The 13,963-nt window shown below is 35.4% G+C and overlaps 2 protein-coding genes across 2 annotated transcripts; both read right to left on the bottom strand.

Annotated features, from left to right (window-relative positions):
• Nucleotides 1-621: 621 nt before the first annotated feature.
• LOC107806418 (putative inactive poly [ADP-ribose] polymerase SRO5) lies at nt 622-3,917 on the bottom strand. The gene is made up of 5 exons (XM_016630573.2): nt 2,752-3,917; nt 2,421-2,662; nt 2,173-2,309; nt 1,988-2,083; nt 622-1,038 (listed from the first exon to the last, which is right to left on the bottom strand). The coding sequence occupies exons 1-5, from the start codon at nt 3,318-3,320 to the stop codon at nt 943-945; spliced, it is 1,140 nt and encodes a 379-aa protein (XP_016486059.2). The 5' UTR covers nt 3,321-3,917; the 3' UTR covers nt 622-942.
• Nucleotides 3,918-6,063: 2,146 nt separating this feature from the next.
• Nucleotides 6,064-13,644, bottom strand: LOC107806417 (DEAD-box ATP-dependent RNA helicase 27). The gene is made up of 12 exons (XM_016630572.2): nt 13,185-13,644; nt 12,620-12,805; nt 11,530-11,715; nt 11,263-11,349; nt 10,551-10,592; nt 10,156-10,224; nt 9,767-10,066; nt 9,350-9,388; nt 9,165-9,269; nt 8,725-8,793; nt 8,484-8,609; nt 6,064-6,502 (listed from the first exon to the last, which is right to left on the bottom strand). The coding sequence occupies exons 1-12, from the start codon at nt 13,494-13,496 to the stop codon at nt 6,323-6,325; spliced, it is 1,701 nt and encodes a 566-aa protein (XP_016486058.1). The 5' UTR covers nt 13,497-13,644; the 3' UTR covers nt 6,064-6,322.
• Nucleotides 13,645-13,963: the final 319 nt, after the last annotated feature.

The following is a 13,963-nucleotide window of genomic DNA, read 5'->3' as shown; positions in this document are numbered from 1 at the left end:
TATTTTTGTCTCCTGATTATCAGTAACCCGAATTTCTTTTTAGCTTTGGCCAAAGACTCAAATTTTTGGTTAAACAAATTGGTTTGTTCCTTTTTTTCTCTTTTGCTCAATCCATTAGATGCATCGCCATAGGTTTTCAAGACATGGACAATGCTTTTCTTTTGAGTAATATGATTTTCCTTTCCTTTTCAGTACCTCTTATAATGAACAGGTGACTTTTCTACAACATATGGTCTTTCTTTATAACTTTTTTATTATGTCGAAACGGGAGGGGACGTTAAAATTAGGAGTAAGGAAGAATACGATAATCTGTCCAAATTAATTCTCGAACCCAAGATGAATATTAGGTGCATCGTCGTTGAATTTCACTTTAAGATGCTTGGAAGATTCGACTCCACACTATACAAAGTTCCCCAGTCGACCACTGTTTGCTATTTTGGCCAATTTGGAGCATTAACTGGAATTCAGTTCCTCAATCCAAGTTCAATATACTAACAACTGAGGAATTTTGGCTTTTACTAATTGTGATAGTTCTGAGATAGATTGTACTTGTCTTGGTGGCCAATGCCCATAGCCACTCTTTGCAGATATTGGACTGTATCAAAAGATAATAGAAAATGATGCAGCCTGAATAATTGGATATAGCAATTTTCATCAACAAGAATTGATCAGGTAACTATTACAACTATATAGTACATTTGGGAGACACTGTTACTTTAAGATAACTTTGAGGCTACAAAGCAAAAAACAGCGTGTGAAGAGATGCAGGAACCCAGGTTAGAGGGGAATTGGGCTACTCAGACTAATTTGTTAGATATCATTTTCATCCCAGGAATCAGCAGCAGCTAATCCTTGTGTCACATTAAGCTTTGGTTAGTGGATGTTGATCTTATAACGTTTCATTCTTTCTGCTTCCGTCCATACATTCTTCAAGAAAATTACTCAACAACTCTTTTTGCAAGCACAGTTTTTTCCATCTCGTTGTCCAGAGTGAATTGAGCTGACGTTGGATGAGATCCCGGTTGATCCTTTATTATGCTGCGAGAAGTTAAGGACAAACAGGTTAGTTAATCATCATAATGATTTGTGCGAAACCTAACAAGGGCATCCTAGTTTTGACTGTTAGGCATAACTTATAATATCAGTTTCAGGATGTTTTTGAAGGGGAATAAGCTATGTGGACTCCAGGTTATTTAAACCTTATGCTATACGTTGCTAGGCTATGTAGAACTGGCAGCAAATTCTTTTTCAAACACTAGATCATGGAACAAGCAAAAATATGTCAAATGTTCGTTTAAAGAAAAATTAAGGGATGAAGTAACTAAAACTGGAGTCCCCTATATATAAGAACATCATTAAGGCTTGAATAAGCTCCCTTCCACTCCTTAGTCTGTCTAGGAAGCCTTAGGTCTTTTTCTGCGCAATCACGAGAGTTGCAGAGTTTACATGGCTATACTAAACTACCACAATATCCTCTATGTTGGGACTACTACTTGGTACCTCCCCACTTCACAACTAGAAGCCATTTATTCAAGCAAAGGACAAACTTCATAGCAGTCAGGATGACCTAACTTCCCACATGAGTAATCCAAAACAAGTTACTTCATTGAAAACCACTTGACTAACTTGATAGATCATTTCTGGAGCCAAAAGTTCATGAGTTCGTATTGAAGTAAGTGAAATGGAAAGCAAGACTCTACTAGAGGAACAACAAAGAGAAGCAGAATATCAGGAACATCAAGTAGATCATGAACAACCTTATCCCTAAAGTGAGATCATTTAGTAAAAGGGACTAATATTATCCTGAAAGCAGAATTTGCAACTTCTTTCCAGTCAACAGAATACTTCACTCAAACAAGGAATAGATAAAATCAGGTAATACAGGGTTGGACAAGTGAATTAGGTGCTTACATTGTCAAACACAATCAGTAATATTTACTCATGCCACACTTTGTTAAACAAACATTTGCTCTGATATAGGTTATACCTTGTACTTGCAGGACTTGATGATTGAAGTTAACAAGTCATCTCCAGCTAGTTTCCTCACATGCTGAATCAAGTCTCGCCTCGTCATCTTCCTCTCCTGAAAAACAGAACTAGATATAAACAACTGGACAAAAGAATATATAGACATATACTAAAAAGAAAATTTAAAGAGCTTCAAGCCCATACCTTATGATCACTATGATATTTCGTAATCAATTTGATAGTGTGAGGCGGCAAGAATTTTGATAGAGCAGAAATCAGTGCAGGAAATGAAATCCAAGGTGAATTTGGATTTTTAGCAGGAACTCCATTCCTTTGAGACTCTGCACAAATGAGACCATAATTAACAATCTAGCACAATCCTCTAAATATTCTAAAATCCTCTAACATAACTAATTCTCTTTTATGCTTAAGGTACTGTAAAGTATGCTCACCTTTGACATGAGAGGTGACTCTGAAACTGACCATAAATTCTGGGAACACATAACTATTCATATGTGTACTCCACACAATATACTTTCTAGGAGAAAGCAAATTATCAACGCCAGTGTCAAATTCATCAGAACTCGGATGCCACTGTCCTGTTCCAGGATGCACAACTTCACTTCTTCCCAGTATCACACGACAAAGCAGTAAATGCCTTACCCCATTTTTATCAGCAACAGCATTTTGCAGACTGCCAAAAAAAAATCAAAAATCAGCTAAAAGGAAAAGAAACAAATACCTCAAAACAAGAAAGTGCAATAGAAGATGAGTTTCAAGTACCAATCAAGAGGATAATTGTCTGGAGAAAGGCATATGGCGTGAGAATAAGCTCCATTGTTCGAAGAATGAACAAAACCATGTGAAAATATGTTGTTAATCTCATCTTTTGAAGCTCCAAACCAAGCATATTTCACATAAGCATCATTCCCTCCGCATTTTTTCTCCACAGCTTTGGAAAAAATAAGGAAGGATTGAAGCTTTGCTTGTTTTGTGAAACTAGAGCAAGTTTCCTTATGAATTGCCGTAATTTGCGTTGATGCTCCAAAAGCACCCAATCCTGACATAAACTTTTCTCTGATAATTCCGTATACCTTATCGCCCTCATCAATTCTCATCAAACCGGTGTTTTTTTCTTGATATTTTGAGCCAATAACCGAACTCTCTGAATCAGAAACTTCTGGATCTTGCACGTCATCACTGCTTGAGCTTGTAGATTCAGCGGATTGATGTTCAAATTTCGGCTGGTACATATTGGGAGGAGCCAAAATCTTGTGATTATTAGGGTAATCTTGAACTGTTGCTTCCCCACGAAGAAGAGAGAAGAACTGAGGTTTCACAAAGTTCTCCATCGTAAAATTATTCGAACAAGAGAAGAAAAACTATTCGAGGGAGGACAATTTGGTAAATCTAACTGTTTCGTAGAGAATTTGAATCAATAAGTAAGCATTGGAATCAAATTCTGAATGAATGTAATTGAAGCGAGCTAAGGAAAGAACCAATGCAGAATTGTAAAGTAAGGAGAAGAGAATATTCACAATGTAAAAAAATCAGAAAGAATCAATACTTGCTTAGAAAATTAAAGGGTCAAGACGAAAAAGACAGACTTAAAAGCACATTCTCGAATCCTTTGAACTCAAAACCTGTGGAGCAGAAGCCGAGAAAACTTGAACCTAAAAACTGTTAATGGCCGCAGGTAAATTGTAGCAACAAAAACAGGAGAATTATATAGTTATTGTAGAGCCAAATCCAAATCCAAATCCAAATCCAAGAAGAAGTAGGATTACTTAGTTCGCTAACTTGGGAGAAAAGAATGAAGAAATGAAGCCACAGGGGGAATTTATTTTATTTTATTTTATTAATAAGAAAGAAGCCAACAGTAAACACCGCCACAAGTTTACTACTTGGGGTATTAAGTGGGCGGTGAAGTTGGTTTCCTTTTCTTTACAATTTTGGGAAACCACAGCACTCTGTTTTTAGGAGCCGACTTTTGTTTCTTTTCCAAATTACTTGCGTGGGAAGTTGTTGCAGGGCGAAAGGTCGTGAATTCGAGTCACCCCAAACAGGATGTCGATGGTCTATTTAGAAATAGCCGTTCTATTTTAGGGTAGGGTAAAGTCTGCGTACACACTATCCTCTTCAGACCCCACTAATAAAATTATACTGAATTAGATTATACTGGGTTGTTATTATTGTTGTTGTTGCGCGGGGAGGCGTGAGTTGGCGGTTAATGGCTCTAGTGGGTTTGGGTTCGTTGGATACAGTACCTATGGTGTTGAATTTCCTATTTTGACCTTTGTACTAAATGGTTTCGTAAAGGATTTGGTCAGTAATGGTTTCAAGTAACGTGTGCCAGTACGTGGACGTGTACAACAAGTGTTTGGTCAATGTTGATTTTTAATAAAATACTATATTTTGCTATAATATTTTTTAAATGAGTACTCCAATTAGTTTGTCTATTTAGATTTTGCTTTGGGATGAAGGAGAAGTCTTAATTAGAGGCTAAGGAAGTTTTTGTTTATTAATTAATATTAAAAGGGTATTATTTTATTGTTTTTATCTTTTATGTCGGTCGACTTATATGTATTTTTTTATCTTGTTTCCAATTGTAGAAAATTGAGAAAGATGATTGTGAAAATTTCTGTGTATTTCTGAATGAATTACTGTACAAGAGGACTATGTATTTATACAGATATTAGTTACCTAGATGAATTATGTATACTTATCCTATTTTTACTAGCTAAATTCTAACAATGTAACTAATTAATATTCCTTCAGCACGTGAGCCTATGTGTGCATGTGAGAAGTGAACGATTCAGATTAAAAACTTCATCATTTGATTTGTTGGTTAAGATGATGTCACGTGACTTGTCACATGGCTTATCAGAGAATGGACTTAGCTTTATTTTGTCCGAAATTATTTTGTCCAAAACCTTTGATCCTTTCTTTCCTTCTTCTTCTTCGTCAATTCTTTTCTTCTCTTCTTCTGTATGAATATCTTGCCGAGAAATCAGATCTTTCTGAGAAATCAAAGAGTGAGATCGATGTATTCCAACACAATGGTAGACTACGGTATTGTATTTCACATGGGGCAGATTTATTATTGGTTTTTATTATTCTTTTGGAAGGGCATTGAAGCCTACTAGATTTTTTCTAGAAATAACACTGACAAAATCAACATGCACACACTGTTTCGTGGATGACTACTTACACAATTTTTAAAAATTCATTTAGGAGCAGGACCACATAAAAAAATTACCGTCTTAAGTATTTAATTTATTAACCACGTGTTTTTTGAGTTCTTATCCGTACCTTGTCTTTACCATTAAAGAGAAGACATCAGTAATTTATGGGGTTATCAGCTATATATCAAACTCGAATGATTTTATTTTCCTTTCCTTTTTCAATGTTAAGCACCACGTAACAATAATGAAAGGTAAAAAGATTTTACAGCATTAAAACAAACCAACTCTCCTTTTGAAATGATAAAATTAATTCATCTTTTACTGTTTTATAGTTCAATAAGAATGTGACACTTTCTCTTCAGTGCACGCTGTGAATTTGATTTCATGAAGCTCCTTCAAATTCACTGGAGGATTAATTGTAATAGAAAGATTGGGTAGAGGATAAAATAAAATACCTTGAGCATGAAATTTCCAATTTAAAAGAACATGTTTGATAATTGTTTAACTAAATTTATGTAGAAACTTTTTAATAATCTTACTAAACTTATCGTTAATGACATAAAACATTAAGGTAAAACTTGTTATTATTTTTTTTTAAAAAGAAAGACTTCCTCCTATTTTCTCAGTATTTGCAACTTTTCTCTAATAGTTCGGTCAAAATTTAGAAATAGAAAAAAACAAGGGAACAATGACGCTGTAAAAATTTTTTATAAAATATATATATATCATGTTATATACAAAATTTATACACTTTTTCGGCTATCAGATATAAATAATTTCTGACGCAGGCTAAAAGTGATAATACCCCAAAAATAAGCTACTAAGTTCGGAAGCCACACTTTATAAAACAAAACAACCTGTACCATATTTTTTCAGTAATAAGCTGATTAAGCAAACGACAGCAAAACAATTTAACCCACCTCGCCATAATCAATCTTTATCATAAGTAAATCGTTCGTCTCATAACAAAATAAATAAACAAGAAAAGATTCTCTTTGGCAATGGCAGGACAAAAATGTGGACCTAATCCAGAAAATTCGAAGTGCCATAGCCATAACAAAGCAAAATGCTTCAACTATGAACTCTTCCACATAGAAAGTACATTAGAGAAAAATTATACATGTTAACATGCATCTGGTGCAGAAACCTTTGCTGCTGCATATGATCTCCTAATATCTTACAAACTGCCTCGTATCGTCACTTCCTTTCTTTCCGTAAGGATTGCTATCACTGAACCCATTTCGGCTTCCCTCAACTTTACGCTTTTTGTTCCTGAACTTGGATGCATTGCTATCTATGTTGAGGTGTACTTTTGGAGGATTAGAGAAACAGAACGAAGAAGCTACAGCCTGCCAATCACCATTTTATCCGTTAGTACTTTCTGGATCATAGTAACTCTTTAACTTATTTTAGAAGTCAAATACAAATGCAGCTCCAGCATTTGGAATTAGTGCGTAGAATATAACATCCTGAATTGCAGATAGCAAATATGGCATGCCCTACGTGTCACATCCCACCAGTTCAGACTTAAGCAACAGAGTAAGAGGCAACTTAAACACTAAAGAGTGCCATACAAAATCAAATCAGAGACAAAAAACTAGAGCAAAAATAACGAAGCAATCCTGAAATTATTACTAGGTACAGGAAGGCAGTACCACTTTCTAAATGATTCCTTTTCATCCTTAAGTTAGAAGACCTGAATTGGTTAACACTATTTAAAAGGGAAAATGTAGGTCTGAAATTTTAAAGGCGTTATACATGTAACATAAATACCCTAATTCAAAGAAAATGCAAATATAACTTCAGCCAGGTCCAACAGTAACAAGATTATTGGCTCAAGCAAATAAGTATGACAAAATACTCCTCCCAGGGATGAGCACAGATAAAAAATAGTTATGGTTTTCATATGGCTTAGAGAAACCATACTTTGGATATGTATTAGTATTACCAGGGGCGGATCCACATGGTTACAAGCGGAGTCACGTGACACCGCTTCGTAAAAAAAAATTCACTAAATATATCTTAAATGAAAAATTAAAAACGATATAGAAGCTTAAATATTATTACAGTGACACCACTTGTAAAAGTGAGGTTCTCCAGCCCAGTGGCAGCATAGTTCATTAGCTTAGTGCATGTCGCGGGTTCGAGTCTGCATTAATTCTAATAACTTTTCTTACTTTTTCGTCACTAAGTAAGCAAATGATACTATGTGATTCGACCAGATATTTGTTTCCTTTTTATAATTAAGGAAACTTCATTATTAAGGAAAAATATTTAAAATCAAGAAAAAGAATTTAATTTTTTTTAGTAGTATTCTAAATGTTTTACATACCATATGAAAAAGAATTTAAATATTTTTTTAATAGTATTCTAAATGTTTTACACACCATATGTTTCTCCGAGTGCATGTAAGACAGTTTATCCGCCGAGTTTGATGTTATAAATTTGTTTACTTTCTTAAGTGTGACACCGCTTATACAAAATCTTGTGTACGCCACTGAGTATTACTTCATCTGTTCCAGTTTATGTGAACCTATTTCCTTTTTGGTCCGTTCCAAAAAGAATGACCCATTTCTAAATTTGGTAACAATTTAGCTTTAACTTACAATTATACCCTTAATGAGAAACTTTTATAACCACACAAATACTCTGGGGCCCTTTTTGCCTTGTTTAGGACCACAAATTGCAAAAATCTTTACTTTTTCTTAAACTCCGTGCCAAGTCAAATAGGTTCACATAAATTGGAACGGAGGGCGTAAATGTCAGTAGTTTCAATTATTCAATCAGGAAAATATAACCTGTTGTATGAAACCATAAAACAGTTGATTAATCAATCCCTAGAGCGACAGGTCCACCCTACCTTTACCATCAAAGTCTAGCTAGAGAGTTTGTAAATATTCTCCATGTTATTATTCTTTACTGCAAAGCATATGTGATCCTCTCTGTATATTCTGTCCTCTTTCTGCATATTCTGTCCAAAATTTTTGCTTACGCCACAATTTCAAGATTCATATCTCTTTGCTGTACAAGCATTGTGCTTATAAGGGGCCTAACTTCACAACTTTTTGACTTTTAGCCTAACTTCACTGTTTACATGCGCGTTATGAGCGGACATAAATACGTCATACACACCAGAATAACCATGTCTTTCTTTCATCTCTCTGTATCCTAATTGATGAAACCATATTACCTTATTTAAAAAGGTATTGTACTGAAATGAAAGTCTTTATAGTTTATAACTAGAGTCATCTGTTATCTTATTTCTTAAATATTACATGTCTATGAGAATGTATCCACCACAACACTGGAAAAGGAAGCAAGATCACATACCTGTAGATCAAGTCGGTGAACATTGAATATTTCCTTCATGGAATGAGAATTATATGCTAGTATATAGGACCTATATGCCTCTTTAGCTGACTGGTTCAAGTAATAGTTGTTTGCGACCAATTTTTCCTGAAATAAATTGTTGCATTCTTTAAACACCAAGGTCCTCATAAGCTATAAGAAACATACTCAGTTGTCTAAATAATAAATAAATAAATAATACAAGCAGCTGTCACAGATTTACCAGGAGTGACTGCACATTGGCCACCTTCTTATGATCAAATTCATATTCTTTTACAGGCACTTTTGCCGCCTGTCGTAAAAGCACATGCATATATGCACATTAGACTATCAAAGCAAACTCACAATTTAACAAAATTATATATACTAAAGAACTCAACTGCTCTACTCAATTACAACACGAAGTCATCAGGAAACAGTTTTAAAGAAATGCCAAAAAAATTCTAGAAAAATTAACTGTCAAAATGGTAAATATCAGTTTGCCGAGCTCCAACTTTTAGCCTGAGCTTTTACCAGATAAAATTAAGCATATTTCGCGTAAACATATTTTCAAATTTCAAGTACAACAACTCCTACTTCAAATCAATGCTTCTGATGACACGTTTAGAATTCTAAGAGATGTTTTGTAATTCTGTAAATATAAAAATGTGATTGTGAAGAGACCTTGAGGTACTTAAGAAACTGCAACTCTTCTGGAATCAAGAATAGTAATGCATTTCCTTTAGCACCTTCCCCGCGCGCTGTTCGACCAACTCTGTGTATATACTCCTGTAAAGGTTTGCATATCAAATCATAAGGAACGAGAATTTCTCCCTTCGTAACCAACTTTGAAGTAAAGCGTTTAATACCTTGGGTTCATCAGGGGGATCAAACTGCACAATCCAATCCTGGAAAGAGAGGCATAACAAGAATCAATACTTCCCATTACTATCTTTCAGAGGGAGAGAGCTGTCAGATATATATTTCAACTAGTTATGAGGAACATGTCACTGTTTTTTTCTCACTTTAGAAGTTGTACAGTAAAAAAATTCTACTTCTAATAACAGTTAAACAATAAAATAGAGAACTACATATGATAGCACGACAAGATAATTGACGCAGAACGAATGAGCACCAACAAAAAAAAATCCCCAACACCGGAAAACCTCAGAAAAGAATCGGAGAACAGTGAAACAAATTCACTCTCCCACGATTTCATATACAGATTCCAGCCAATAGACCAAGGACTGTACTGGTAACGGGTGCAAGGAGGTGAAGCAACATACCACAGCAGGAATATCAAGACCACGTGCGGCGACATCCGTGCATAACAGGATGCCTGTTTTTGCTTCACAGAATTCAAAAAAGGTAGAAGTTCGTTTTTGCTGCTTTTGCTTCCCATGAATATCACAGCATTCAATCTTGATATAGCGAAGTAGCTCGGAATGAAACTTGACAGAGTTGCAAGATGAGAAGAAAACCATTATTTTCTTTGACAGGTTCCTCTTCAAGAATGAATAAAGGAGAAGAAATCTCTTAGCGCTTGGGACAACACAGTATCCTTGTTGCAGCCCTTCGTTTGTAACCTGAATTGCACCATATACTCAAACAGACTTACAAGATGATTTTAACATTAAACAAATATTAGGAGGAAAAAATATGAGTGTGTATATACCCTCCTCCTCCCATCATCCACATCAATGTAGACAGGTTTGTCCAAAGATAAGCGAGCAAGGTCCTCAACCTGAAAACAATGAACGATTGAGCCCCTCAGTGAGCTTTATATATTGCTGTCCATCGTTTTCACTTTCTCAAATCATCATAAATTTATATTTCACCAAAAAAAACACAAAAAGCCTAATTCTCACAAGTTAATGGGGCTTCATTCAGGAAAAAAGTTTTTACCATATATGACATGACAAGAATTACTTTCAGTAGACTCTTAATGGTGATTCTTATTTCTCTTTTCGATTTCCAAAATTATGTTTAAGAAACATGCACTTGAAAGTAGGAATTTACTACTTGCTTTTCAGCTAAGAGGACTATGAAAAAATTGAGGCTTTAGAATACCTTTTTTGTTTGTGTGGCTGAAAAGAGAGCAGTCTGCCTCCCCTGTAGAGCAGCTACCATATTAGTTAACCCAGAATAACAAATACATCAACAGTTGATAATAAGATAAGAAGAATAACTGAGAAACAAGACATGCAATGAACTACCAGATATAGAAACTGCAAACACAATTTTCAGAGTAATAATGTCAAGAAATTAAGCTAGGAAAAGGGTTATACATGAGCTTTTTAACCAGTCATGTCTGGTTTTGCACATATTGGTAGTTAAAGAGTTGGAAAAAGAAAAAAAACTCCGCGTAACTCCAATAGCAAATAAAGCATGCGCATGGATTTAAGACCATTTACATCAACCATGAGTTTCTTTATTTTAATGTAGAGAAAAGTCATCACTGAGAACTTACAAAAAAAACGCAGTCAGGTGCACTAAGCCCCCGCTATGCTCGGGGTCCGGGGAAGGGCCGGACCACAAGGGTCTATTGTACGCAGCCGAAATGTAAGGCTGCATTACTGCAAGAACTTCCAAAATCCTATCACTGAGAACTTACAAGGACAAACAAATGCCTGCTTGTACACTACTTAGTTCTAATTAAAATCATTAAGCAGGCCTAATACAGGAAATTGTACCTATTTTAATCTTAAAATTGACTATCATCGTGGATAACGATTTAACAAAGCTATAGTGTTCAAAAGACTAATAACATAGGTAACAATACCTGCTTTGGTAGAAGTTTAATGATTTGCTGCATGTCTTCCTCAAAGTTCGCTTCCAAAATCCTATCAGCCTCATCAATCATGAGACACTGCAAGTTTAGGCACTAATTTCAGAAACCACATCGACCCTTGGATCCATGCTTGAAAAAGATCGGGTCAAGTAAAAGATATGAATAAATATCATAGGTCGAAATTGAGAACACTAATTGATATCATACTAAGAAGTGACATCAGAAATAAATAACTAGCCGGTTGAAAGATACAAGTACCTTTAGGTTCTTATAAATGAAGCCTTTGGTATTTCTAAGATGATCAAGAAGTCGACCAGGGGTGGCTACTAAGAGATTAGCCCCTTTTGCAATACGCTCTGCCTCTGCTCTTCTTGCTGAACCACCAATAACCAAGGCGAGAGTCTGCGAATGATACTTGAGAAGGTCCTTTGCCACAGCATGCGTCTGAGTCATTAAAACTGTAAGTCAGCCTTGAAACACAAACTCTAGAATGGGCAACAATGAAGTACTTTCATAGTTTACTTAAACAAATTCAATATAGTTTTTGATAAAGAACAAATTCAATATAGTCAAACAAACAAAAACTTGTGATAGTAATGTATGATCTTCAAGAAACGGGATTTGTGCAACAGTTCTGTATGCAGTAAAAAAATTGGGCTATATGCTATGAACAATCTAACAATGGACAAAGGTGAAGTGTGACAAAATGGTGTTGTCATTACCCCACTTCCCACTGATTATATTAGTCTCACAGGAAGTCAGCAAAAGAGATTTTAAACTGTTATAGGATCAATTGCGCTGAAGAATAACTCGTTTATGCTAAGAATTTAAGGCTATTCCATTTTCCTCTATGTAAGTTGTAATCAACTCAATTATCTTTAACTGATAAGACTAGAAACAAGCTACTTCATTCTCCCATAAACTAGACCTAATTTGCCTCAACAGTATGAAGAGTAAAATGTTTGAATGGATTATCATATTCAATTTTGGTTATAAAATGTTTTGAGAGGTGAAAATACTAATTCCTAGCTATTAAGATGTCAAAGTCGAGTTCGAAAATAATCTAAAGCAGTATCAGTTTATATTAGTTTGAAATGTGGATATTTACATTTAAAAGAAGTCAAGTCTGTTTAAGGACATATCGAACAGAGGAAGAAGGTCATTTTGTTAGGACAGAAGAAGCATGCAGGCAAAGGAGATCAGCCATATTACAAACGGCATACTAGCACATCTCCCCCCCACCCACCACACACACACACACACCACACAAAAAAAAGAACAATTTTAAAAAGGCAAAAGCCAAAAGACCAAAAGAAAAAGGAAAGGCAGGGAAGACTGGGTACTTTACCTGTATAGCCAGTTCTCTTGTTGGGCAAATGACAATAACCCCAGTTCCATTACGAGGTGTAAAACGGACATTATACAACAACTCCACGGCTGGTATCAGAAATGCAAGCGTTTTACCAGAACCAGTTCTTGCAGCTCCAAGGACATCTTTGCCTTCCAGAAGAGGAGCAATTGCCCTGGCTTGGATCTTCAACAGCAAAGAGAAACAATTAAGATCCAGATGTTCATTAAAGAACGAATGTTAGCTATTCAGTTTGCCAAAATAGACACATAAATCAAACGGCAATGATCCTCATGGACAATCATTACAGATTTATTTATTCAAGTTCTGATTTTTTGGATAAATTTGCACTTCAAGCAACTGGCAACGGGTGCAGCTGAACAGCAATAGAACGAGAATCTTGTTGATAGCGGACACTCAGTAGACTGAATCAACATAGCCGAAACATCATTCAATTTATTACTAGTAAATTCTCCATTTTCCAAATTAATATCTCACCATAGTGCCAAGTATTTCACTTTGCTAATATCTGCTTATGAAAATACTACAAAACCTTATAATTTACCTGAGTCATGTGCTGAAAGCCCATGTCGTTGATGGCCTTCATAGTGGCCTCAGAAATTTCAAGAGAAGAAAACAATTCCGTAGTCATAATACCGGAACCACTCTTCATCTCTTTCTTAATCTCCTCCTTTAGTTCATTATGCTGCTCTTCTTCCTCATTCTCTTCTTCTTCTTTGCCCTCGCTTTCTTCTTCCTTCTTCGTCTCTTTTTCTATGGCCATTTTATTCTTCTTGTCTCTCTTTCTCTTTCGCTTCTTCTTAATTGACTCTTCTTCTGCAACTACTATATTAGGGTTTTCTTCTACCTCCGCCATGGTACTGACAATTTATAAGATGGCCGCGGCAGGTTAAGCAATTAAAGTCCAATGATACCGCCGGAAAAAGAGATACTGGGGAGTTCGCTGCAGAAAGCCAAAAGTGATGAGGAGGAGGAACAAGTTAGCGACAGAGGAGGGTTTTGGCAAGAATCTACGGAAAAAACAGCGGTTAGGATTGGGCTTCTTTTGTTTGTTTTCCACCCAGCCCATTACATGGAAATTTGGGTTTGGGCCCTCGTCCTAAATTTAAATGGATCTTTGCGCAAATAGTCATTGTTTACTTTTTCTAATTTTATATATATATTCTACATTGATTATATACGATTATGCATATATTAAATATAAATTTTATATAATATTATATTTCTTATCGGTTATTTTTAATTTAAGCAATTGAGTAGACAGCTAATCAGGTTAATTCTTCAAATTTAAAAGGGAATTCTATGGATAATCTGCACAAATAG

This window comes from Nicotiana tabacum, chromosome 6 (assembly GCF_000715075.1).
Source record: "Nicotiana tabacum cultivar K326 chromosome 6, ASM71507v2, whole genome shotgun sequence".
Classification (NCBI taxonomy): Eukaryota; Viridiplantae; Streptophyta; class Magnoliopsida; order Solanales; family Solanaceae; genus Nicotiana; species Nicotiana tabacum.
This window is presented reverse-complemented; position numbering and strand designations above follow the sequence as displayed.

Bases quoted from the DNA above. Each gene is read 5' to 3' on its own strand.
- LOC107806418 (XM_016630573.2), bottom strand. From the start codon at position 3,320: ATGGAGAACTTTGTGAAACCTCAGTTCTTCTCTCTTCTTCGTGGGGAA. The intron at 2,310-2,420 runs GTGAGCATACTT...TCATTTGTGCAG, and splicing joins AGTCACCTCTCATGTCAAAG to AGTCTCAAAGGAATGGAGTT. The intron at 1,039-1,987 runs GTATAACCTATA...AACTTCTCGCAG, and splicing joins TCAAGTCCTGCAAGTACAAG to CATAATAAAGGATCAACCGG.
- LOC107806417 (XM_016630572.2), bottom strand. From the start codon at position 13,496: ATGGCGGAGGTAGAAGAAAACCCTAATATAGTAGTTGCAGAAGAAGAG. The intron at 10,067-10,155 runs GTATATACACAC...GGTGCAATTCAG, and splicing joins TGGATGATGGGAGGAGGAGG to GTTACAAACGAAGGGCTGCA. The intron at 9,389-9,766 runs GTATGTTGCTTC...CTCTCTTTCCAG, and splicing joins GTCTTGATATTCCTGCTGTG to GATTGGATTGTGCAGTTTGA.